General features: G+C 38.4%; 3 protein-coding genes across 4 annotated transcripts in view; 1 reads left to right on the forward strand and 2 right to left on the reverse strand.

The window, feature by feature from the left end:
• Nucleotides 1-1,232: 1,232 nt before the first annotated feature.
• Nucleotides 1,233-5,122, reverse strand: tmem134 (transmembrane protein 134). 2 transcript variants are annotated; one of them, XM_062429888.1, is made up of 9 exons: nucleotides 5,102-5,122; nucleotides 4,796-5,063; nucleotides 4,073-4,329; nucleotides 3,912-3,979; nucleotides 3,717-3,776; nucleotides 3,548-3,624; nucleotides 2,721-2,765; nucleotides 1,759-1,812; nucleotides 1,233-1,644 (listed from the first exon to the last, which is right to left on the reverse strand). In XM_062429888.1, the coding sequence occupies exons 3-9, from the start codon at nucleotides 4,283-4,285 to the stop codon at nucleotides 1,562-1,564; spliced, it is 600 nt and encodes a 199-aa protein (XP_062285872.1). In that variant the 5' UTR covers nucleotides 4,286-4,329; nucleotides 4,796-5,063; nucleotides 5,102-5,122; the 3' UTR covers nucleotides 1,233-1,561. The 2 variants fall into 2 exon arrangements, with proteins under 2 accessions (XP_062285872.1, XP_062285863.1); XM_062429879.1 differs by lacking the exon at nucleotides 5,102-5,122 and having other exon boundaries at nucleotides 1,234-1,644; nucleotides 3,717-3,803.
• Nucleotides 5,123-6,801: 1,679 nt separating this feature from the next.
• Nucleotides 6,802-11,657, forward strand: serping1 (serpin peptidase inhibitor, clade G (C1 inhibitor), member 1). Its single transcript, XM_062429899.1, has 11 exons — nucleotides 6,802-6,949; nucleotides 7,301-7,348; nucleotides 7,488-7,596; nucleotides 7,696-7,857; nucleotides 8,016-8,318; nucleotides 8,593-8,808; nucleotides 9,146-9,289; nucleotides 9,419-9,622; nucleotides 9,760-9,899; nucleotides 10,720-10,942; nucleotides 11,128-11,657. The coding sequence occupies exons 1-11, from the start codon at nucleotides 6,872-6,874 to the stop codon at nucleotides 11,373-11,375; spliced, it is 1,875 nt and encodes a 624-aa protein (XP_062285883.1). The 5' UTR covers nucleotides 6,802-6,871; the 3' UTR covers nucleotides 11,376-11,657.
• A 3,023-nt stretch (nucleotides 11,658-14,680) lies between these two features.
• doc2d (double C2-like domains, delta) overlaps nucleotides 14,681-23,527 on the reverse strand; it is a 30,900-nt gene continuing 22,053 nt past the window's right edge. The window contains exons 8-10 of the mRNA XM_062429911.1: nucleotides 21,184-21,265; nucleotides 20,792-20,888; nucleotides 14,681-14,867 (exon numbers count right to left, since the gene is read on the reverse strand). Coding sequence (XP_062285895.1) covers nucleotides 14,728-14,867; nucleotides 20,792-20,888; nucleotides 21,184-21,265 — 319 coding nt within the window. The 3' untranslated portion in view covers nucleotides 14,681-14,727. The remainder of the gene's footprint in view (nucleotides 14,868-20,791; nucleotides 20,889-21,183; nucleotides 21,266-23,527) is intronic.

Here is a 23,527-nt window from a genome sequence, read left to right on the forward strand (position 1 = left end):
TGACTAAAGTACCCACTGTCAAACATTTGATTTCACAATTTGCTGATCTTTTCTCTTTGGCAACATCCTCTCTCCACATTAGGGAGGCATGGGTTAAAGACATTGGTGTGGTGATTTCAGACGAGTTATGGATGATAAGTTTGGGCAGGATTAAAACATGTGCTATTAATGAAAGACTTCAACTCATTCAATTTAAAGTCATCCATCGGCTTCATTTTTCCAAAACCAAGCTGAACAGAATCTTTCCTTCTGTCTCTGCTACCTGTGATAAATGTAAGTCGGGTGATGGGACCCTGGGCCATCTTTTTTGGTCTTGCCCAAAACTCACTAGCTTTTGGTACGACATTTTTAAACTGTATAGTGACATGTACAATAGACAGTTAGTCCCTGATGGTCTTTTTGTGATATTGGGTTGCTCTGATTTTTCCTTGACTCTTCCCTCTACATTACAACAAGCCCTCATGTTTGGTATGGTCATTGCAAAAAGGGTTATCTTGAGAGAGTGGAAATCTGTCTTCCCTGCTTTAAAAAATGGCTGAATGACATGGTCTCCTGTCTGTACCTTGAAGAAATACAATACACCTTGTCTAATTCCCACCCCAAGTTTCTTAAGGTCTGGGGACCCTTTATTGACCATATTAGGAATGAGAAGTGTCTCACAGGGACCTAATACAATTGTACTATATTGTATGATGCTGTATTGCATTATATTGTAATGTGCTGTTCTGCTTGGTTACGTTTTGGTTTTTTTTCCTGACCTTCCTTGACCTCTCTGTCTTAGTTACATGGACTTAACCCCTGACGCTCAATTCACCTAGGGACATTTTAATAATTACACGGATTGACATGCATGTTCATTTTTACTGTGAGCTGGCAGTGTGTTTTCTGGGTTTTTTTTGTTTTGTTTATTTGTTTTTTTCCATTGTTTAAGTATGTTATGTTTTGTTGTGTCGCTCTGTCTATTTTGTTCTCCATGTTGTGAAAATGCAAAACTCATAAATAAAATCTATAAAACAAAAAAAATAAAATCAAAAAATACGTTTGGCACTTTGGTTCTTCAAATTGTTCTCATAGACATTATTGTACAGAAATTCATTGCTTTGTCTTTGGCAATTTTTTTTATCAAAACACAAAATATCAACAGAGTAATACGAGCTTCATGTTTAACCTATTTATCCTTACATGATTACACGATTAGAGGGGTTTGACCACAATCTACAGTCTGCAGGCATACTGGGAACAACTCTTACCTTACCCCATGTTTGGAAAACTAAGTGAACTGACACAATTTAAAATATACAAAAGTTTTTATTGTAATTTCACAGTCATTATTCACACAGGCAAGACCAATCTCTTTCTTATTCGTGGATACATACAGCAAGGTCAGTTCATGTAGTGGAAACAGTCGAGGCGCTGAGTGGTTGAATTAGTAGTGGTCATTACAATGACAAGAAAAAACAATGTGACAATACCTTTTTTTCTTACAAGTGACAAAATAGAATTCATTTTAAGATAACAAAAAAATATTAAATGTAGTGAAAATGTAGTGTCTCATGAAATGTCATTTTTCAAAGTAAGGCAGGTAGAACAATTTGAAGCCTCTTCTTCCACGGACAGCACAGCTGATGTATATCACATGGTACACTGGAGGGAACACAGCAAATGGCACTGTTAATGTCAACTCGACAAAGTATGCTTTCACTGTATTAAAGTAAAAAAAAAAGAAAGACAAATCTCAAAAACAAGAAATCAATTTACCTCCAGGGATGAAAAGAAGAAATCCAGGTACAAAGAAAATAGCACTTGATACACCTGCGAGCACAGCAACACAAGTTAACACTCACAGCAAGGACCCAGTCATCAACACCGATCAATACAGCCATACATAAAAGGACAATGGTTGAAGCATCGTGTAGATCCAAAAAGTGACCCACTTATTTTTTTCCTTTATCCATTCAATCAGAATGACATTAAATAACATGGAAAGTCTGACAATGTTAAATACAAAGTCATTTAAAGAGCATTCAACCCTTTGGTTCTTGTTCTTTATTTCTGTCAATCTTTTTATCAGAACAACAAATATAGTCACAGTAATACAAGAAGCATGTTTACAACACTTATCCTTACATGATTTCTATAGTAATACTTTTCAGAAGAAAAGCTACAACCTGAAACAATTCTGACTTGATTTGGTGAAACAATTTTGCCGTCCAAGATTTCACTGACAGTTATCAGGAAACATGCATGTTACTATGGATTTGTACTGTTTGCAATACCACTGTTAGATAACAATCCACTGGCTTGAGGAGATTATTTTTTAGTGGGAGTATCATTCCCATTTCAACTTTTGCACCATCAGCTCTCTTCACACCACTAATAAAAATAACAGGACAGATAAACCCTTGAGGCTTGAAAAAACACTGCTCTACTTTATATCATCAAAGGGACTTTGGCCTTGAAAAACTGGTGCTTCTTCACTATCCGCCGTGTGTGTGTGTGTGTGTGTGTGTGTGTGTGTGTGTGTGTGTGTGTGTGTGTGTGTGTGTGTGTGTGTGTGTGTGTGTGTGTGTGTGTGAAATGGTGTCACAAAAACAACACGATTTATAGTCATCAATCAAAACATACAGTTTGGATTTTTACCATTTAAATACACAGAGTGAGTTTTTGTGTTTTTTTTAATTTATTGGACGGACTGACTGAAAATGGACTCTTTTCCTTACCTGCATTTGGATTCAGCTGTATGACAACACCCGTGAAAATAAGAGCTAAAAAGAAACAGATTAAATGTACATCAGTGGGACAGGGAGACGACTCAGTGCATACAAAGTATTTTAACACTTTTCATTACCTTTGATAAGTTTGGCTAAAATCAGTGATACAGAGAGGATCAACATGGGGACAAAGTTCACTGTATAAAGTGCCAAACATGTAACAGACTGACACAACACTCAATAACGGCCCGTTTAAGATTGCATAACTATTGTAAGTATTTAGGGCTGCAACTTAACATTATTTTCATGATTGATTTATCTATCCATTACTTTCTTGATTCATTGTTTTGTGTATAAGCTATTATAGTTTTGCACACCTTCTTCAAATTTCCCAAAACATCTGCCTAAAACCCACACATATTCAGTAACCATCATGTATGACTAAGCTAAAGCTAATTTTTGTGAAAAAACAATTATTCAATTATAAAAATAGATGCAGATTAATTTTCTGTCAATCGAATAATCAATTAATTGACAAACGCTGCAGCTGTAGAAGTAAGGCGTTTATGTTAAAGGAACAGTGTTTAGGATTCAGTGGCATCTAGCGGTGAGGTTGCAGATGGCAACCAAATGAATATATATAATATAATATAATATAATATCATAACATATAAAAAGTTCAGTAATTTATCTGTTTCATCCAAGTGAAAAGCAGACATAAGTCCTAAGACACACTATGAAAAAAATCTAGGAAAACACGAGAAAATCAGGTGCAGAAGACAACATTTTGATATTTATTATGTAATTGATAGGAAACACCTCTGCTAAAGACTTACCAACTCCAGTGATGAGGAGAAGGAATGAAGCAAGAACAACTCTTCTGTTTTTCTTCACCAGCGGGTGGGACATCCACCTGAACAACACATTTTTGTTTTTAAGTAACTGTGTTTGTTGTTGTTTCTGTTTTAGTGTGCGAGTGTATGCAGTTGAGTTATTTGAACTCACCCGCAGCAGTGTGCAGAAAGCTGTGTGACAGAACTCAGGGTGCTGAAGGACCACTGAGAGCTGCAGTAAGACAGAGTCGCAGGGTCACTGTGGATAGAGCAGAAGTAGACTTCTCAGTTTCAAAACACAGGCAGACACAACACTGCAAAAACAAACAAAAGAAATCCCATCAGCATCCCTACCTATGGGACCCACCTGATTTTGAAGAAGTTATTGAAGGAGGAATTGCCATTGTTGCCCAGGGCGTCTTCATTTTCCAGATTCTAAGAAAAACAGCGGATGATACAATAGTTGCATTTCCAAGAAAAACAACTGATAGACCTGTACTTGTACACACAGTGGGTGCTCAAACTGACCTGATACTTCAGATTACTGTGTTCAGGCAAGCCAGCGGCAGCGGGTGACGGATGAGTCTGAGGTTTAGAGAAACTCAGAGGACCAAATGTCATCTCTCCTCCTTCTCTGTCCTTGTCTCGGCCCTTCCATCCCTCTGGCTCTCCATCAGACACGGCTCCCTCCTCATCTCCCTCCAACACAAAGGCATCATCGATACTGAACTGCGTTGCCATGTTGACCGCCACTTACACCCTGAGGTCCTGTGGCTTGATACTCACTGTGGATTTTAGAGTATGTATGTTAGACTCATTACACGGCTGTAAAGCAAAACACGTCAGGGTGTCTTTAAGTGCTAATATTCACTGCCTATAGTAAGAGTTACCATAAATAAGTAAAAAAGTTAACTTTAAATGGAATTTTGTTGACATTTTGGGTTAGATTTATGTTACAGTCAACGTGGGAATTTCGCTTTAACGCATTTAAAGCACAAACACAAGTCAGGAGCTCATTATGTACCATGTAATAAAGTTAGCCACTCCAAACAAAGCGAGATTGTTCAAGTATACCAGAAAGTCAAAAAAACATCCACTTTACTGTCTCGATGCGGACTATACGTTTGAGCAAACAGGACCGACATTGACTAAAATAAGCAGCTAACAGGCTCTGTTGTTGCTCTCTGCCATTGTTTGTGCTTTTTTCCGCTAACTTAGTGGATCAGATGACCAGGCAGCAGCAACACTTACTGTCTTAACTGAGGTTGAACTAGGCTCCAAGATGTTGAACGAAGGCTCACATATCTCTAAAGTATTTTCTTATTCTGTGTAAACTCTTCTATAAGCATCTATTTACTTATCGATACCGAAAAACGTCTTTGCAAAACTTTTGAGTCTCCTCCTTTCTCTCGTTTCTTTTTTTTCACACCGGCTCTCGATTGCACACGCCTGATTACGCCCAGTCGATCTTTCTGGAGGCCGCTTAATCGAGTATAGGTTTGTCGATCGATCCGCTAACCTATAAAGGATAGACCTTTACATGTAGCTCATTGTGACATCTTAAAATGTTACTTTTCAAGCAAGTATCCTATTTTGGCATTGAAATGTAATGTATCTTGTCTGATATTAGTCAGGTACCAAAATGCAGTGTTGGTGTTACATGTAATGGTGTTACGTAATTTAAATACAAAATAAATGTAACTGTAATCCGTTACAGTTACTGAGAAAAAAAAGAGTGTAATTAAGTTACAGTTACTTATGAAAATGATGATGATTACTGAAGTCAGACCTTTTGATTTTGCTCCTCAGTTTTTAATATTTAACTTGTTACTGAATATATTGCTGTTTTTAATTATATTAAATCAATTAAAAAATATATATTTTGTAAATAAATCATGAGGTGGGTTTATTTGGAACACACACGGGCTTAAATGGTGTCACAGTCCCAATAAATCCCATGCCAGACTTAGATTTTGGTGGGCTTAATGGTACACTTACCCTAATAGTTGAAAACATGTGTTAGAAAATTTAAAACGTAAACAAAAAGTAATCAAATGTAATGAGTTACATTCTTTTGATGAACTAATTGAAATAGTTACATTACTCATTACATTTTAAATAGGGTAACTAGTAATCTTTAACCTATTACATTTCAAAGTAACCTTTCCAACCCTGCCAAATGTACACTGAAATACGTCTAAAAACGTATCTAAAAGGTATTTAAAAGTGTATCTGAAATGAAAATGAAGCTTCAGCCAAATTAGCCAAATCAAGTAGATATTTTTCAACATCTCTTTTTTCAACGTCTTTTTAGTGCCAAAGTCCCTCTTTTTGTTACTACCACCACAGTTCAACAGGAAAACACTGTGGTACGTAATCCATTTGCTCATACGCAAAGCCTCTCATGAGCTCCAGATGAACTTTTAAATCCATTTTTGAACAAACGGACTGTGTGGACACAGTGGTCTAAACAAAATAAATAAATAATTGTTTTCTCTTTATATTTATACTGTATGTATTTATATGCATGAACACATTATTAAGAATGTTCAGTTTTTAATGTTTGATAGATATATATTGTTACAATTATTTTGTATTTACATATCAACAGGTTGAGAAAACATTTCCTCTGAAATGTATGAAGTTGCACAAAATGAAAATACTCAAGTTAAGTGACAGTATCTATAAACTAAATCAAGTACAGTACCTCCAGCTGGAGATCATAATAGGACCAATACTAATCAACATATACATTTTTTTTTAAACTTGAAAAAAAGAAAAAAGTGTAACTAATCCAGTTGAATACTGTACTTAAAAGGACTGATTCATTTAATGATTCATTTAAAACACATGTCACATAACCTCCATAATTCTGATACTTCCACTATTTCCGTGTGCCCATTGCAATCTTGAAAACAATTAAATTATGTGAAAACACTTCAGGCAAAAACATTTTATTATGCAAATGTATAAATGAGCCAAAGTCAAACAGCTTATCCTCCCAAAATGTGAATAAATATGTTCCACTTGTCAAGACTGAGTTGGCATAATTGACTTAAAAACTGATATAATAAGTCGTAAAAACTATATTTTATCTACACACATGGAAAAGTAAATGATGGTAAAACTCAGAATAAGTAGAAGAATATCAATCATCCTACTCGGTATCTGTTGCCAACCTGTGAAATCATGTGATTTCCAGCAAGTCAGAACGCCCGCATTAAATAAACAAACAACTCTAAACCAACACTCACAGATTAGTCATTGTTGGTTGCAGTTTGGGGCAGCAGACAGTCAGAGGTGGTAGATGGAGTGAACAGTGGTTGGATGTGGCAGAAACACCACTGGTTAAAAACAAGACTGAATCCATTACTGCATTTGGACGATTTGGTGAATTCAAGAGTTGTGAGTTCTCTGTCATATTTTTCTGACTATCTGTTGATTAATTATTTAACTGAAGCAATATTATTATACAGTGTATTATACAGTTATGAATAACTGCACATTGTCTTCTAAAGTTTACTATACTATATTTTAACTTTTACAAGGTTCGACTTAATGCAAATGGAAGTTGTAACTAGACGATCACAGTTTAACAGGATTTAATATTTGAGAACTTCACAGATTGCGCCACATATTGATCTTTTCTTTACGGCTTGGTGCCATATTCATTTTGAAATCCCTTCTTGCAAAACAACCACTATCAACCTGCCAATGCCATTTTTTTTTATACCTCTGCCCTGTACTCTCATTTAGATGAGACATCAGGCCATATTTTGCCTCTTGCTGCAGCTCATTTTTGAGGTAAGCTCATCTGATAACTGTAGAATAATGAATACTGTTTACTTACTGTATCGCCATTAATTAGTTGACATTAGGGCTTAATCCGCAGCCTTCTTGACTATCAACCTGTCAGCTTATCTAACATTTTGTTTCTGTTCAGCTTTCGTCATGCGCACATCTCAGAGTGGCACCTGGATCCACTTTGGAGCTGCCCTGCCTCGCATTCAAAACAGACTTCACTGCAGAAAACATCAACTGGCAATTCAATGGTCTCATTATATTTCAGTAACTACGACCGATATTCTCACTGCATTGCAGAGGCACACAGTTATATATATTTTCAGTCTCTTTTTTTTTTCTTAATACAGGTGAAGATATAAGTGCTCAGTCACTCAGCTCTGTAGCAGTTAAAATGGATGGCTGGTATCTCTCTATCTCCCCTGTGACTGCTGCTCACGAGGGCACATATGTGTGTTCAGTAAAAGATGACAATATGGAGTTGACAAGGACCTACAGCATCACAGTTGTTGGTGAGAAATAAAGATAAACATGCACTGTTTTTTTGTTGTTGGAAAAACAACTATAGTGGAGCATTTTGAATTTGGATATGGTTAAAGTGTATGTATATAACGTTCAACAAAAAGCTTGAATCTACAAGAGTATGAGTTGTTTGTGTCTTCTTCTACAGCATCAATTGGTTATGCGATCAAGGTAAACCAAGGCTCAGACGTTTATCTCCCATGTAATTTCCCACCTTCCAGCCAAGTTGAGATCGATGCACTTTGGTTCAAAGAGACGGGTGGAGGCAAGAGGACACTGCTGAATCAAAAAGAGACTGCAACAGATGATAGTCCAAGAGTGGAACTGCGTTATCCACTTGACCATGATCAGTCCCTCATAATTAAAGAGACTGTCATGGAGGATACTGGAATTTACCACTGTGAATCCACAGAGGGGCAGAAGCTCAGCAGTGTATATCTTTCTGTTGTAGGTGGGTGTGGCAGCTTGCACCATTGCTAATTATAGTAAATGGAGCAGCAACAAGCCCTAATATGTTTTCATGTGACAAGTAATTCATTTTAACAACACTGGATTCATAGTTTTGATAATCAAAGTTATTGTGAAATAAATAAAACCTTAAAATCAAGATTGAAATGAAATATTAAAGATTCAAAATGCAATTATCCAAACCATGTTGATATGTTGGCACAAAAAGTGGCTTCAGCATTTGTATAAACTTTTAACTGTGCTTAACTTTCTTTCAGTTCCTCCTACCCTTGCTCCTTATTCGTGCAGTGGCTTCCTGACACCTTGGGAGCCCTGCCAGGATGAGAACAGTCGCATAGGGGGACCTATTCTGCAGGAATCCATGGCAGAGTTTTCCATGAAGTTGTATTCCTACGTCAGAGAATCACATCCCACTACCAACCTGCTCTTCTCTCCTATTAGTATCAGCGCGGCGCTCACCCATTTGTTATTAGGTAGGAAGGCCCCCGATGTGCTTTTATCAATTTGATGTTTCCTTGTTATTTATTATTACTTTGCTGAAGGATAAGTGATTTTGTATATTTTCTTATTGTCAAAAAATCCCATGAAAAGACCAAAACCAGCAATGAATTTAAATATTATGTGTGTGTTCAAAATTGCATCAAGATTCTTTTTAGAGAACCACACTGTTGCACTGGATAGCTTTGCTTTAGGAAAATATAAATAATACATAATAATAAATAATAAATAGAATAACAATGAATACCAATCCATCTTGTTGCTTTCTATATCACACATTTCTTTCCATGTCTTCTTCTCTGTTACTTACAGGTGCAAGAGGTGACACCCGCAAAGCCATTCAGACGGCCGTGTGTGTGCCGTATGATTTCCACTGTGTTCACTTCCAGATGAAGAAGTTGAGAGAGAAGTTGTCCAGCTCCTTGCAGATTGCTTCTCAGATCTACTATAACCCACGTACTACTGCCACTGTGTGAAGTGCACAAAATAGAAAAGAAAGACGAGAGAGATGCACAGATTCATGATTGCACACGTAGCTTTGAATATCTCTGAACTTCATCATGGTGTTTCCATTCTCTTCCTCAGAAATCAGTTTGAATGAGTCTTTTACTAACCAGTCGATGCAGTTCTACGAAGCAAAGCCTGTCAGGCTGCTGGAAACCAGCGAGGAAAACACACAGATGATCAACGACTGGGTGGCAAACAAGACGAAATATAAAATCAGAAATTTGGTTGACTCTGTCTCACCAAACGTCCAGATAATCCTGTTGAATGCTGTGTCCTTCAGTGGTCAGTAATGTGTGAGTGTGTGAATTAGCATGTGTGTGTGTGTGTGTGTGTGTGTGTGTGTGTGTGTGTGTGTGTGTGTATGTGTGCATGTGGAGATGGTGGCGGAAACTAATGAACTGTGTGTATGTGTGTCTCAGGTCAGTGGAAAGTCAAGTTTGAACAGAAACACAAGAAGGGCCTTTTCACAAAACTGGATGGTGATCTTGTACGGGTGCCTCTACTCTATCACCAGAAATACATGGCAACTATGACATTTGTCGTTGGGCTAAAGGCACAGGTAATGAACACATGCACACACCCATATTCACACACACAGATACTTAAATACTGTACTTCAGTGTAATTCTGAGGTACTTGTTCTTTACTTGAGTATTTCCATTTTATGCTGCATTATACTTCTGCTTCACCACATTTCATATAGAAATAATAAATATTTGTATTCCATTTATTTGACAGTTGTAATTACTACTTACTTTCCAGATTAAGATTTGATATTCAAAAACACACGATAAGCATATAAAATACAATATACAAAAATTAAGGTTAAAGATTAAACCAGTGGTTTCCAACCTTTTTGGCTTCTGACCCCTTACAAATAAAAACACAACACAACATCTATGAGTTGTTAGCAGTTTCACCAGATTTATCCTCTCAATGTCTCACATTGTTTATTTTAAGTATAATTATATAAATATTATAATTTTACCCCAAAAAAAGAGCAAACATTTGAGAGAAGTCCAAAAATGTATCTTTTTGGTGACCCTTTAAGACTGACTTTCCCTGTGGTTGGGAACCACTGGACTGAACTACCTAGCTCCACCTTCAACAGCAACAACAGTAAAATGCTAATTAGCATTGATGCATCAGTATTGACAATCTAATAATGCCATATACTGTAAATGTCACACAGGGGCCCATCTTCTGCAGGAGGAATACTTTGACTTTTTGCTCATAACATTTCTGTACTTGTCTTCTAACGAGTTTGAATGTATGACTTTACTTGAAATTGATTATTTCTGTATTTCTATATTGGTACGTTTACTTAAAGTACACATTAACATACTACACAGTAAAACCTGTATTTTTCCCCCTAACAGGTGGCAAGGTTTAGTCTCACAGGTGACAGCAGTCTTTACATCTTGCTGCCTCGCTCCAGCAAAGCATCCGACCTGCAGGAGGTCGAGGTTAGGATGACAGACACGGCTGTGCGTCAAATGATAGAACAAATGAAAACAACACTTCCCCAGCATATTGAGGTCACTCTTCCCAAAATTAAGCTGGATGTTCAGCCAGACATGAACATACTTCTCAAGAAATTAGGTTTGCTCATCTTTTATCTCCTTTTCTATCTGTGTGAATTACATTATTCTAATTAATACCAGTGTCCTACTAATGCTTTCAGCCTGTGTTCATCAACCAGCCAGTATTGACATTTGGGAAATCTTTTCTTTGATTTCTCTATATTTGATGCACTTCCTCCCTGCTTTCCCCCCCCCCACAACCAGGACTGTCTTCACTCTTTGAGGGTGGCAACCTGTGTGGCCTCTACTCTGAAGACAAGCTGGTTCTGGACGATGCCAAACACAGAGCCTTCCTGGAACTGAATGAACAAGGAGTGGAGGCCGCCGCCGCTACCTCTATGTCATTCTCTCGCTCCTTTCCATCCTTCTCTGCCCTGCGGCCTTTCATCATGCTGCTGTGGAGTGACCAGGCCAATGTGCCACTGTTTATAGGCAGAGTGACTGACCCATGAGAAAGAGAGGGGAAGAGAGAGAGACACAGAAAGATGGTGGGAATAAAATGTAACAAGCACATGAGCTAAGAAAGATATAGTAAATGTAGAATCAAGTCATGTCATTGTGTCATTATGCTTTTTTTTCTGAAAAATCAGTTGCTTTTTCAAAATTTGATATGCAAAACAAGATAAATTCATATGAGTACAGCCACAAGTATCAGTACAAGTAGTCATCAAGGTCAGGTGACCCTTTGTTTTCAAAGCTGATTATGAATAAATAAAAATAAATATTAAGCAACACATACTCTGCCAGTCTTATGATTTTGAGGACTCAAGAACAGGAATCATGTGTCATTCAAAGGACAGACGACCACTGAAACAACTTCAATTTATTTTGCGAAGTAGTTACACAAACCCACCACAGGATGGCAGCCATACTGTGTGATTGACAATGACAGTGAATACACAAGGACTGCAGTAGTGAATTCCCATCCCATTCGCCCCTGCCCTCCTGCATCATTACCACTGATATCAATTTAAGGAAGACAAGTGTCAAAATCTGTGACAGTAAAGGTTGTTTTCTTAAGCAACAGCTTGCTTGTTAAAGCACAGAAACTGAGCAAAAAATACCCTGAATCATTGTATTCACAAACAAACAAATACACACTGATGGTAAGAAATTGATAAGATGGCAGTAATTGTAAACACATCAGCATTCAGTATGATCAGCGAAGGTTGCACTCTATTATACAAGCTGATGGTGATTGCTAAACATGCAGATATATTGCAGATAAAATGATTACATAAGCAAAGCGGAGTCAATAGACAAGAGTCAGAAAATTTGGTGACTGTAAACAAAACCAGCGGATCCAGAGACAGGAATGAGCAACCTTCCAGCCAGTAATGTGAACTCCATTTGATCACTGTCACCCAGCTTAGCTCCAAACAAAGTACTGAGTATTCTCAAAAATGCATCGTTAATGCATGGATAACGTGATAATGTTGTTGTTTTGGTTTGATTATCTCACTGCTGTCGTGCTGGGAGTTTCGATGTGCATAGAGAAAGTACAGAATAATCCGCTGTATTTGCCCAACCCTGTTATTAAAGTCATTTAAGGTCCTACTTAAAGTCTTTAAGCTTACTATTATAATAATAACACATTATTTATTTCTAAGCTTTTGATAATGCCCAAGCCCTTTTTTATTCAAAACCTAATTCACCACTGAAGGATCCATTTTTTTGCAGTCAACAATGAGACATTCACAAGGTTGTCGAAGGACATCAAGAATATGAGCAGCTGGATTGATTCAACAGTTAGAAAACTCCCGGAGGCCACCAACCGACTGTGGGTGTGCTTTCGTGAACTGGTGTATGGCCAGTGATAGATGAACCGGGGGAGTACATTTGATATCCTTGCAGGCATTTAGATAATTCAGTTTAGCCCATACACACCATCAGTATGCAGACACATAACAAACATGTAGCTGATGTGTGCAGACACACACCATCACAATATAGTTTCTCAGGACGGTTGCTGCCAAATGTCTTGCCATGCAGAGTTTAATCCCTTTTTTACCTCCTGAGGGTAAGCAGTATTTGGGCTCCATTCTCTGTGTCTGAATTTCCAATAACTGAGCACAGTTTATGTATCTCAGAATTGAACACAGAAGTATTGTCTCTGGTCATGAGGATGAAATATGTACTATTAGTCCTGATATTTAATACATAAGTAATCACGGGATGAATGAAACTGATCACAAAAAATGAGGCGCTATAATGTTTGATGTGTTGATGAGAGTGTCCAAGGGTCTATACAGGTGTAATAGAGATGCTTTTTAAGCTTTGGGCAGACCAACTGCCACATATCAGATAAGATAAATCAAATCAAACGTCCACCTTATTCAAATTAATACATTACTGGTGTGATTTTGCCCTGCAGGAAGGAAATGCTGCATCGACTGTGACTCTGCTGGAGCAGAATTGGAGCCACTGAGGTAAACCTGCTCTGATCCTGTTGAAATCAGGTTAGTAATGATGCAGCTAAGTGAAGGTACAAATGGTAACTCAAAAAGCAATATCTGAAGCAACTCCAGTCTTTTGTTAGGAAAGTCAGACAGAGTGGTCAGAGGTTACATATCAAGACATAGTCCATTCTTACAGTTGCTTTATGACTGCCTGGCAATGGGAGAGAGATGGCAAAGGTCTGGCACACATGATTGACAGCTTGTCAGTGTCCTCCAGCCAGGAACACTCACACCACTGAGGCCTGTGGTAGCTGCAGAGGATTTCTCTCATGTATGTGTCTTTCTTGTCCTTTGTTATTATGTCTTCACACCTCTGTGCTGCTGAAGTTGGATGGAGACATTTTGAATGGGGCATGACATGAATACAGATAGACACATACGGCACAGACAGAAAATGTAGGCACTCATATTCTCATAGCCCGATGCGTGTGCATGCACGCTCATGTACTGAAACACACACACACACACACACACACACACACACACACACACACACACACACACACACACACACACACACACACACACACACACACACACACACACACACACACACACACACACACACACACACACACACACACACACACACACACACAAACACACACACACATATACAGACACAATACTGTCCGATATGAAGGTGTATAGAAAGCCACTGTCACTTAAAGACAATGAAAGACATAAGAACAAGAACACTGCAACGGTAAAGGTACAAATCCACCAAATGGATCATTTTGTGCTTTATAATACGGTGTGTTGTTTTGCATCAGATCAACAACCACTAAAATAGAGACTTCTCAGGACATAATCAGCCTTTTATAACATCTCCGCTCCTTTAACTGTATATCACATTATGAGTCACAAGGGTGCATATACTGGTGGCCCCTTTCACTGAATGAATTTTGAGTACATTACGCTCAAATTTCTTCATTAGTTGTAAATTTGAATGACAGAATATGAGCAACTTCCACAATACAGTAAGGTCTAAAGCACAGTTTTGTGAGTACTGTTCTGTTACGTCAACACTTTAATGAGGACACAATTTGGTTCACCTTTAAAAAAATATCAGATTACACTTTGTCACCATCACTAATATTAGTATGAATATCATATACTAATACTCGGTGCTATATTATTGGTATTATATAACAGATTTCATTTTTAACATTATTATTATTGCATGTTTTATCCTTTTTCTCTTATTACTGCTTCTTCACTTGGTCTCTGTTATCCGCCATCTTTCAGTGAGACAAAGTGCGTGTACGTTTGTGTGCATGTGTGTGTGTGTGTGTGTGTGTGTGAGAGAGAGAGTGTGTATGAAAGAATTTCCTGTGTGTGTAATCTAGTCCGGTTTCTCACTGATCGGGGCTCCTTGCTGTGTGAGCGTATGCCAGTACTCCACTTTCTTCCCTTTGTTTTTGAGACAATCGAACCAGTGTCTGAGTCTCTGTCCGCTTGCATTGATGCCCAATTCCACTCCACCTGGAACCAGAGTCAGAGGCAAAAACAGGAGAAGAGTCAGGACTTGATGGGAATTTGGCAGTGGGTGAAAAGACATAAAATGAGGAAAGGAAAATCAAGAAACAAGGAATACAGCCTGGCATTAGAGGAGGAGGACAAACAGAAGAGCAATGCATGAAGGAAACGGACAATCAAGACAAATTCCTCCAGGCAGAATGAAAAAGAGAAATAGACATGTAGCTGGGGAATTTCAAGAAAAGGATATTTAGATAAAAAAATACTTATTGAAAGAGGACAGCCACTGAATATGAAGGGGGGTGGTGGGGATAAATATGCATAGAGGCAGGAAATGACTCAGGTGAAAGTGAGCAGAGGTGATGGAGGCGTTGGTGGAGAGGAAGACTGTAAGACAGAGAGATGCAGGCAGCTGTCACACCGAGGTTATTACAAAGCCATTCCTTTGGCTGTGATTGCATAGTTAATGGAGCGTGAAGTTTTAAACACAGCTTTTTGGCAATGCTGCCTAATAACAGCGCCTTAGAAAATTACAGCCATGAGCAAACAAGGCTCCACTGTTGATCTGCGACTCATCTGCCTGAGATGCTGCTGCTGCTGGGAGGTGCCTTTATTTGTGTGTTTCATACCCCATATCCTCCATCTCTTTCCTTTTACCTCTCTCACAGACACACATCTCAGAGAGCAAGTCTAAACCTGTTGACAGAGTTTCGATTGGATAATTAAGCACAGCACTTTATCACCTCCAGCCCCGCCTTCCCCACAACACTCCCACCTCCTCCAAACAGAGATCGATGGAGTGTTCCCTGAGCCTGCGGGTTGCTAGTGACAAACGAACAGTCAGCCATTGTGACATGCAATGGGGGACAGAAGAAGGATGAGGAACGGGGACCAGAGGAGATGACACAGACAAGGGCAAGGCTGACAGACAGGCAGGTGAAGGTTTGACCCTGTTCTCTGTCTGCTTATTTTTAACCCTTACAAAAACTTCCTCTTCTCCCCATTTTTCTTCTTCAACTCAACCAGCACATACCAATATACATACAATACTTGGTGGTGAACTAAAGAGCTGTAGACCTAAAGGTGTCAGTCTGCTGCACATAAAGTGTCGTGGCCCCCTGAAACCCTCCAACCTTTCCAGATCTGACAACCCAACAAGCATGCCCACTTCATCCAAAAACTGACCTAGGGCCTGTACTACGAAGCAGGATTTGGGGTTAGCGAGGTAACTTCAGGTTCAACTCAGGGATTTCAGTACTACGACAGTGGTTCACTTCTTACCGAGGTAAATCACCATGGTAACTGATGCTGAATGGCTAACCTGCTCCGAAGCAGGTTATGTTCCAGATTAAGATCCAAACCTGTCAAAACCTTGTCTTCTGACCAATCAAATCACCGAAAAAAAGTCATCATTCCTACAGGATCCGGACATGGACAAAAGTCCTGAGTTTACAATAAAGCAAAGCAAGTTTAAAAAAAAGATAAATATAGGCTAGCTAAATTTTTATAGGTAATTAGAAACATCGAGGCTTTTTATTTCCACTCTGGTTTTAAAGCAGAGCTTCTAACAAACAGAGATCATTATTACTGTAGCTGCACTAAACACATAATGATGATTTCAACTACATTTTAATGGTGCAAAGTATAGTTTATCCCCAGAGTGAAGCTGATTGTGGATGAGTATAGACTCCGATTTATCACTGCAGCTCAGAATAACATGAAAAAACTGTGTGATGATCACTGGAAATAATGAAAGATCCTCTTTTATTAAAAATCCATACACTATTAATTTTCTTCAGTGATTATAAATGCAACATTTGGATCAGATAGATCTCAGTCATTAACTACATTTCCTCTCTTTGCTTCAGCAGCAGATACAGTCTGACATTATGTAGGCTATATTTTATTCTTATGTGAGATTTTCAGAATGATTCATTCATTATCGAACCAAATAGCTAAAAATACTCACTCTGATGAATATTTTAAGTCACACTAATTCCGGTTCCTTGTGACCTAAACTACTTTTAATATTTGGAAATCATTACTAGTGTTTCTACATCTGTTAAATTAGACAAGGTGATGTGTGTAAAATGCGCAATTATATGGGAACTACAAATATATATTCAGGCAATACAGAACTGAGGTAAACTACATGAAAGAATAAATTTGCTTTATAGTAGGGCTGCAACTATTAATCGATTAATTGATGACTAATCAATAACTAATTGACTATTGAATTAATTGACAACTATTTTGATAATCGACTAATCGTTATGAGTCCTTTTTAAAAAAAGAAAAAGTCCAAATTCTCTGATTCCAGCTTCTTATATATGAATATTTTCTGGTTTTTCTAGTCTATGACAGTAAAGTGAAGATCTTTAGGTTGTGGACTGTTGGTTTTTACAAAACAAGACATTTGAGGACGTCTTCTTGGGCTTTGGGGAACAGTGATCAAGATGTTTCACGATTTTATAGACCAAAAGCCGAAGACATTGATTGTTTGTATTTACTTTTTGATTTGTAGCAGCCACATATCACCAGCAAAGTTGATTAAAAGATGTATACGCAGATTTTTAAAAAGGAAACCAGGTAGTTTTAGAAAGCCTTTTCTCTTCTATGTTTACTGTTGCTCTTCAACAAGCAAAAGTATTTCTTATCCGATTACTCGATTAATCGATGGAATAATTTATAGAATACTCGATTACTAAAATAATCGATAGCTGCAGCCCTACTTTACAGTATCTTGTTCTGTTGTATGGTTAGATGGTTACTCTCGTTTATGTTTCGCCTCATTGCATATGACTTTTTGCAGTGCGTAAAGCATAGTTTTGTCCGCACGTGCGCCTCACCGTTTCCTCTCATATCATAGGCTACAGCTGTGTACAGTCACGGTGCTAATTTCTGTCACTGGTAATTAACAACTCTGCCTCTTTCACATGAATGCATTTGTAGCTGGATAGGAAAACCCAGGGTTGACTGAGAGAGTTGATAATTCGCTTCGTAGTACAGATAATCCAGATGTCCAATGTTTGGTTTAGTGAAGCCGGGTAACTGAGAGACACCCTGGGTATGTTGAACTTGCTTCGTAGTACAGGCCTCAGGTGTACAAAGGTGAGAAAGCAGGCACACTTTTTAAACGCACATCTGAATACTTCACTTTCACATTACGTTTTGCATGCACAGCACCAGCAACAGATTGCCTTTGAAAAGAAAATGTCCGCAAGTGGGTATCATCATCCAAATTTGTGCGAAATTTTGCATCTTGCCCTCTCTGTGATGGCAGGCTTAGAGTGTATTCAGAATGAATGTGTGTGGCCGTTTGGAACAAGTACAAACACTTCTGCCTTAGATGAACCTGTTTATTTGAAGCTTATAAAACCCTTAAGATTTAACTTGGACTGTGGGACTTGAAAGCAGATACACTCATGTCTTAGCCTGGTCAAGTCCACAATAAACTTTTTTTTTTTTTTTAAAGGTAGTGACAGGCATATTTTAGAAAATGAATTATTATTTTGATAATCGATTAACTGAGTTATTTTTCAAGAAAAAAAGCCAAACTTTTCTGGTTTCTTCAGTCCTCTATGATAGTAAATTGAATATCATTGGTTTATGGACTGTTGACTGAGACAAAACAACACAATTTAGGTTGCATCTGGGATTTGGGAATCAAAATGTTTCACCATTTCAAGTTATCTCATAAATAACAGATAACAGATTAATTGAGGTATTATTAATTTAATTAAATGAATAAAATCTGTTAACCCCGCTGTTTAAAACCTGTTGGAAATATAATGATAGGCATTGCTGTAGTCATAGAAAAAGTGAGACAAAAGCCTGTTAGGACTAAATTAATGTATAATGCAACACTGAATTTTATAATGACAGTGATGAAGACAATGTATTGTAAACTTTAAAATGGACCACAGTTGATTCCTGATCTGTAATGTGTCTAGTATCTTCAGCAGTTGTCCAGGTTTGAAGGATTGCTATAAGGTTTTACAGTTTTCCTGTAAGGAGTCAATGGGCCAGATGCAAGAATATGTTCGTATTTTTCTTCTTAAATCTGTTGTACTTTTTTCGTGAGGTGGAATTTACGAGTGTGCCACGTCGGATTCACCAAACACTCGTATCACCAGGAAACAGTCGTAAATGACCTTCGTAAACATGATGAATCCCACCTGTTCTAAATGAACGCGCGTTCCAGAGAATAGTAAATTAACATGAATGACGCCCCCAAAATACCATATAAGGTCAGAATACCGGCAGGTTGTGGAGAAGCTCCATTCATGAAAATGGCACTAAAGACTAAGAATAAGAACTTTACAAGCTCTCAGACTGAGGTCCTGCTCTCAGAAATAGATCAACAGAAACACATATTATTATTTAGTGTGTAAGTGGTGGAATTAAAGGTCCTGAGAAAGACAAAGAATGAGGAAAAATGACGCTGTCTCAGCTGTTGCGCGCAGCATCACAGAAATAAAAACAAAAATGACTGAACATGAATTATGCCAGAGGATGTCATCAGCCAGGGAGTTAAACTATTACTTCGATAAGCAATATTTCAATTAAATGAATAACAGTTATTAATAAATAGTCAGTTTATATTGTGGAAAAGTAACTGTGGAAAAGTAACTGTGGACAAGTCGCTTTGTAGTTTTATAGTTTCAATTGTCAATTCAAATGACATATATGATATATCTACCTAAATTGTTAAATAGCCTAATTCTTTATACTAAATAGCCTAATAATTTTACAAACAGAGTAATGTCATCATGATTATGGATTCAGAAGTGCAATTTAATGAACGGGACATAGTAATAGTAATAGTAATAAGACAATATAATAATCGCTCAGCCTGCGGATCGACATTATTCATCTCTCTGTTAAGTGGTACTCAGCATACAGTGATGTTAAAAAGAAAATCCAAGTCAGTTGATTCTGAAGCTCAACTGCTGATGTTATACCTGCTGCCAGTTTGCTGTCAGCGCAGACCTGCTATTGATTTTTTGAATGTGTTTTCTTATGTACTTTTGCTCCCACATTTTTCTCTCGTTTTCACTTTTCTCTTCTGTGTATCTCCAAAATCTCACCTTTCACTGTTTGACATCCTCTATATCTTCTGCTAAGCCTATTAGCCCACTTGTTATTGCTCTCACTCTTATATGAGTGCACTGGGAATGTGTTCGCTCGCCCTCTTTATCGTCTCATTTTCTCCATTGTTCTGTGTCTCGGTGTCATTTTTCTCCCAGCCCCAATTAACATAACTGGCAGGGTGCTGTAGCAAAACCTGTAATGATAATGGTCAAGGGAATGGCTGTTATCTGGGGCTATATGTTAGACTGATGGCCTTTTCTCCCAGTAGGGCTAATAACTAACTGGGCTTATCTAAACACTGGGTGTCTCCCACCAACCCACCCATCCACTGCCTTACACACACATGCGTACACACACATTAGACAAAACGCTTTGATCTAAAGGCCTTCAAGCTCATAGGGTGGTAATCCATTCCCGCTGTGCCTCCCCACTAGTTCCCCATCACTCCCTTAAGCTCGCATGTGCTCCATTGATGTGATATACACATCAGGCCATGCCAAAGCTGTTTAGCAGTCTGATGAAGCAGCATCGATCTGTCCATGAAGGATGGGAATCCAGAGGAAATGTCTTCCTTTTTGATTTCTAAAGCCCCTCCATTTCCTTTTCCACTCAATCTCTCCTTTGCTCGCTCAATCATTCTCCTCAAGCCTCATAATTACCCCTCATCTCTCCGCATCTTTTTTTTTTTTTTTACTCCTTTCTCCGCCCACACTTGGCCTGGTTTTTATGTTTTCTGCAATTGCGTCACTTTCATTCAAACACTCTTGTACAGTCATCTACTTTGCTGCTGCTTTCCTCTCCTCTCTTCCCCTCCACACCTCAGCATCTCAACCTACCTATGAAGTCGTTGCTCATTCCCAAGTCGTAGTCCCACACAGAGATCTCAAGGGTTTTCTTTGCCAGGTGGTCCAGGGTGACTTCGTATGAAAACTCCTGAGCAGGTGGTGCACACAGGAACATATTTATATCAGTGATTCATAAACATGAGACTTGAAAGGAACTGAATTCATTATTTAGTGCATTTTCTGTGAGAACATGCAGACTGACACTGTGAGCACATGCAGCAGATGACAAATTTGAGGCAGTTTTAAAAAGGATATGCTTAATTGCTATGCTCACCCAAATGTCACATACATTAAAGAACATCATTTTGAGCTCATTAGAGAAATTAAACAAGGTGCCAGGTGTATGTATTGTGCTTATTCATAAAGCAGGAGACAGGTTGTACCTCATTGAACTCAGGGTTGAGAGTCTTTTTCTTCACTGTAGTCTTGTACTTTGACTTTTTCCCCATATCTGGCTGCAAGATGCTGAGGAAGAGGGGGGGAAGAGAGCAGCTGAAGATACTGTCCAACATCAAGATAACAAATAGCTCAAATTTGATGGAACAGTTTGACATTTTGGGAAAACATGCTAATATTTCTTGCTGAGACCGAGATGAGAAGATTTATACTACTGTCATATCTGTCTGTTCAAAATTGAACTGCAGCCATCAGTCGATTAACTTATCTTTTCATAAAGACTGGAAACAGCAGGAAACAGCTCTGCAATTTGGTGGGTTTGTTAGCTGGGCAGGCTTTTTCCCCTGTCCGTCCTCCCAAGAAAAACAACCTGGGCCTATAGGTTTCCAAAAATGACCTATAGTTACATTATAGTGACATATGCCATCTAGTGGCCATAGTAATAATGACCTGAAGAAGTGACACAATTCAGATGACGTCAATATTAGGTCACACATTTTCATAATCAGAGGTGTTTACTGCTGACTTTAATGAAGTAAGTAACTAAACCCACACCGCCTTTCAAGTGGTCATTTAATCCAAACCATGATCTTTCCCTAACCCTAACCAACTGTTTTTTTGTCTAGACCTAGTGGGTGTGGAAGTGGAAGCAAACAACTTTTCAACCACACCACCTAGCATTTCCAAGTTGTATTATTGTTTACACCACTGTTGCAACAACAACTAGACAGCTTTAGAGCATAGGTCTGTGAAGAAATGATCAACACTACTTTGTAAATAAGATAGAAGAATGAAGCATGTTCACTGAACAGGTAAATTGAATTTGTCTCAATTTTATAATTAATTTGGAAACAGGAAAAAGTTATTGTTATTGCTTCGCCTTGCAGCCAATGTTTCCCAGTGGCCACTGGTGGTATTGCATCAAAAAAAAGAAAATTCGCCTGCGGGTCAAAAAGCATAATTATTCCCCATAGACCCGATTATAAAAGTGGAGTGTCTATTTGCACCCCTGATACAAATAGCCTCGGCCACACAGCTGAGCTATATGCACCCTAGATGTATAACAACGTGAAAACATGGCGGACATTCATCTTCCACGCCAACAGAAAAGGGCGAATTTAGAAAGGTTTCATCTCTAATGTTTGTTCTAGAGACATTTCTGGGAGGAAAGTTGTATTATTTTTCATAATCTTTCCTCAGTGAATGCATACAAGCATCAGTTTGTCAGTCAAAAATAATTTGTCGCCAATATCTATCTTCCGTATTAGCAAAGATATTGGGCTGACACGTCACTACGTAGAATCAAAGCGGTGGCGTAATGGCCAACGTGTCCGTCATTAGTGCAGGGGACTCGGGTCCGAGTGATTGCAGCAGCAGTTATATATTGATAATGTTTTCAGCGGAAAAACTCTGCTGCATTTTCATACTGTAACTGTGTTAAGTAAATGCATACAACCCGAAAATATCTGAATTTACAACCTTCAGGTTGTTATATGATGGAAATCAAATCTTGACAGATAAGTCTATGGTTGCCATGGATACCAAATACATTTCAGACCTCTGAAGTCTCAGGCATTGGCCGTGAGACTCGCATTTCAAGCTGCTCTCACGCTCACACACCACACCTGACATTTTTTCACGGCGGGAAGTGATAGATCTCACCGGATAGAAATTATTATATAATATACAGAAGAGAACAGCGACCTATATTTATTCCGCTGTCCCAGTGGGATACGGGAGTCTTCCGCATCTCCAGACGCTCCCCCCCGACACTCAGTCCCGCAGCATTCTCTCCTAATTGTACTGGGGTGCAAATAGCATACATTGATATTTGCACCAAGACGGGTGCAAATAGAACACTTTGCTATATATATCAGGGTACAAATAGCGTCCACTTCTAATTGTACTGGGGTGCAAATAGCATTCATTGATATTTGCACCAGGGGTGCAAATAGCCTTTGCCTCATAAAAGAGATGTCTGTAAAGCTGTTGACAGTACACATCAAACTGCAAACAAAGTCAATTATTATTCTTTCTATTACAATATTTTTGATCCATGGAGGTTTTACTTTTGTAAAACTTTCCTCAAGCCGAGAGAAGCAATTTAAAAAATCTGTGATGTCATCACAATTAGCCGAGCGGGAACTCACATGTAGGGCCAGCGGGAGAAACACTACTGTGCATATTCAGTGGGTTGCATAACGTGGAAGCAAACCCGGAGCTAGAAACTTTTGGCATATGCACCAGCTGAGCAACTTCTATTGGACTGAATGAGCGCCATTTTTGGTCCGGTGTCCAGCTCTTATAAGACATCCTGGTAGGCAGTGGTTG

The sequence above is a fragment of the Scomber scombrus genome, chromosome 2 (assembly GCF_963691925.1).
Source record: "Scomber scombrus chromosome 2, fScoSco1.1, whole genome shotgun sequence".
Classification (NCBI taxonomy): domain Eukaryota; kingdom Metazoa; phylum Chordata; class Actinopteri; order Scombriformes; family Scombridae; genus Scomber; species Scomber scombrus.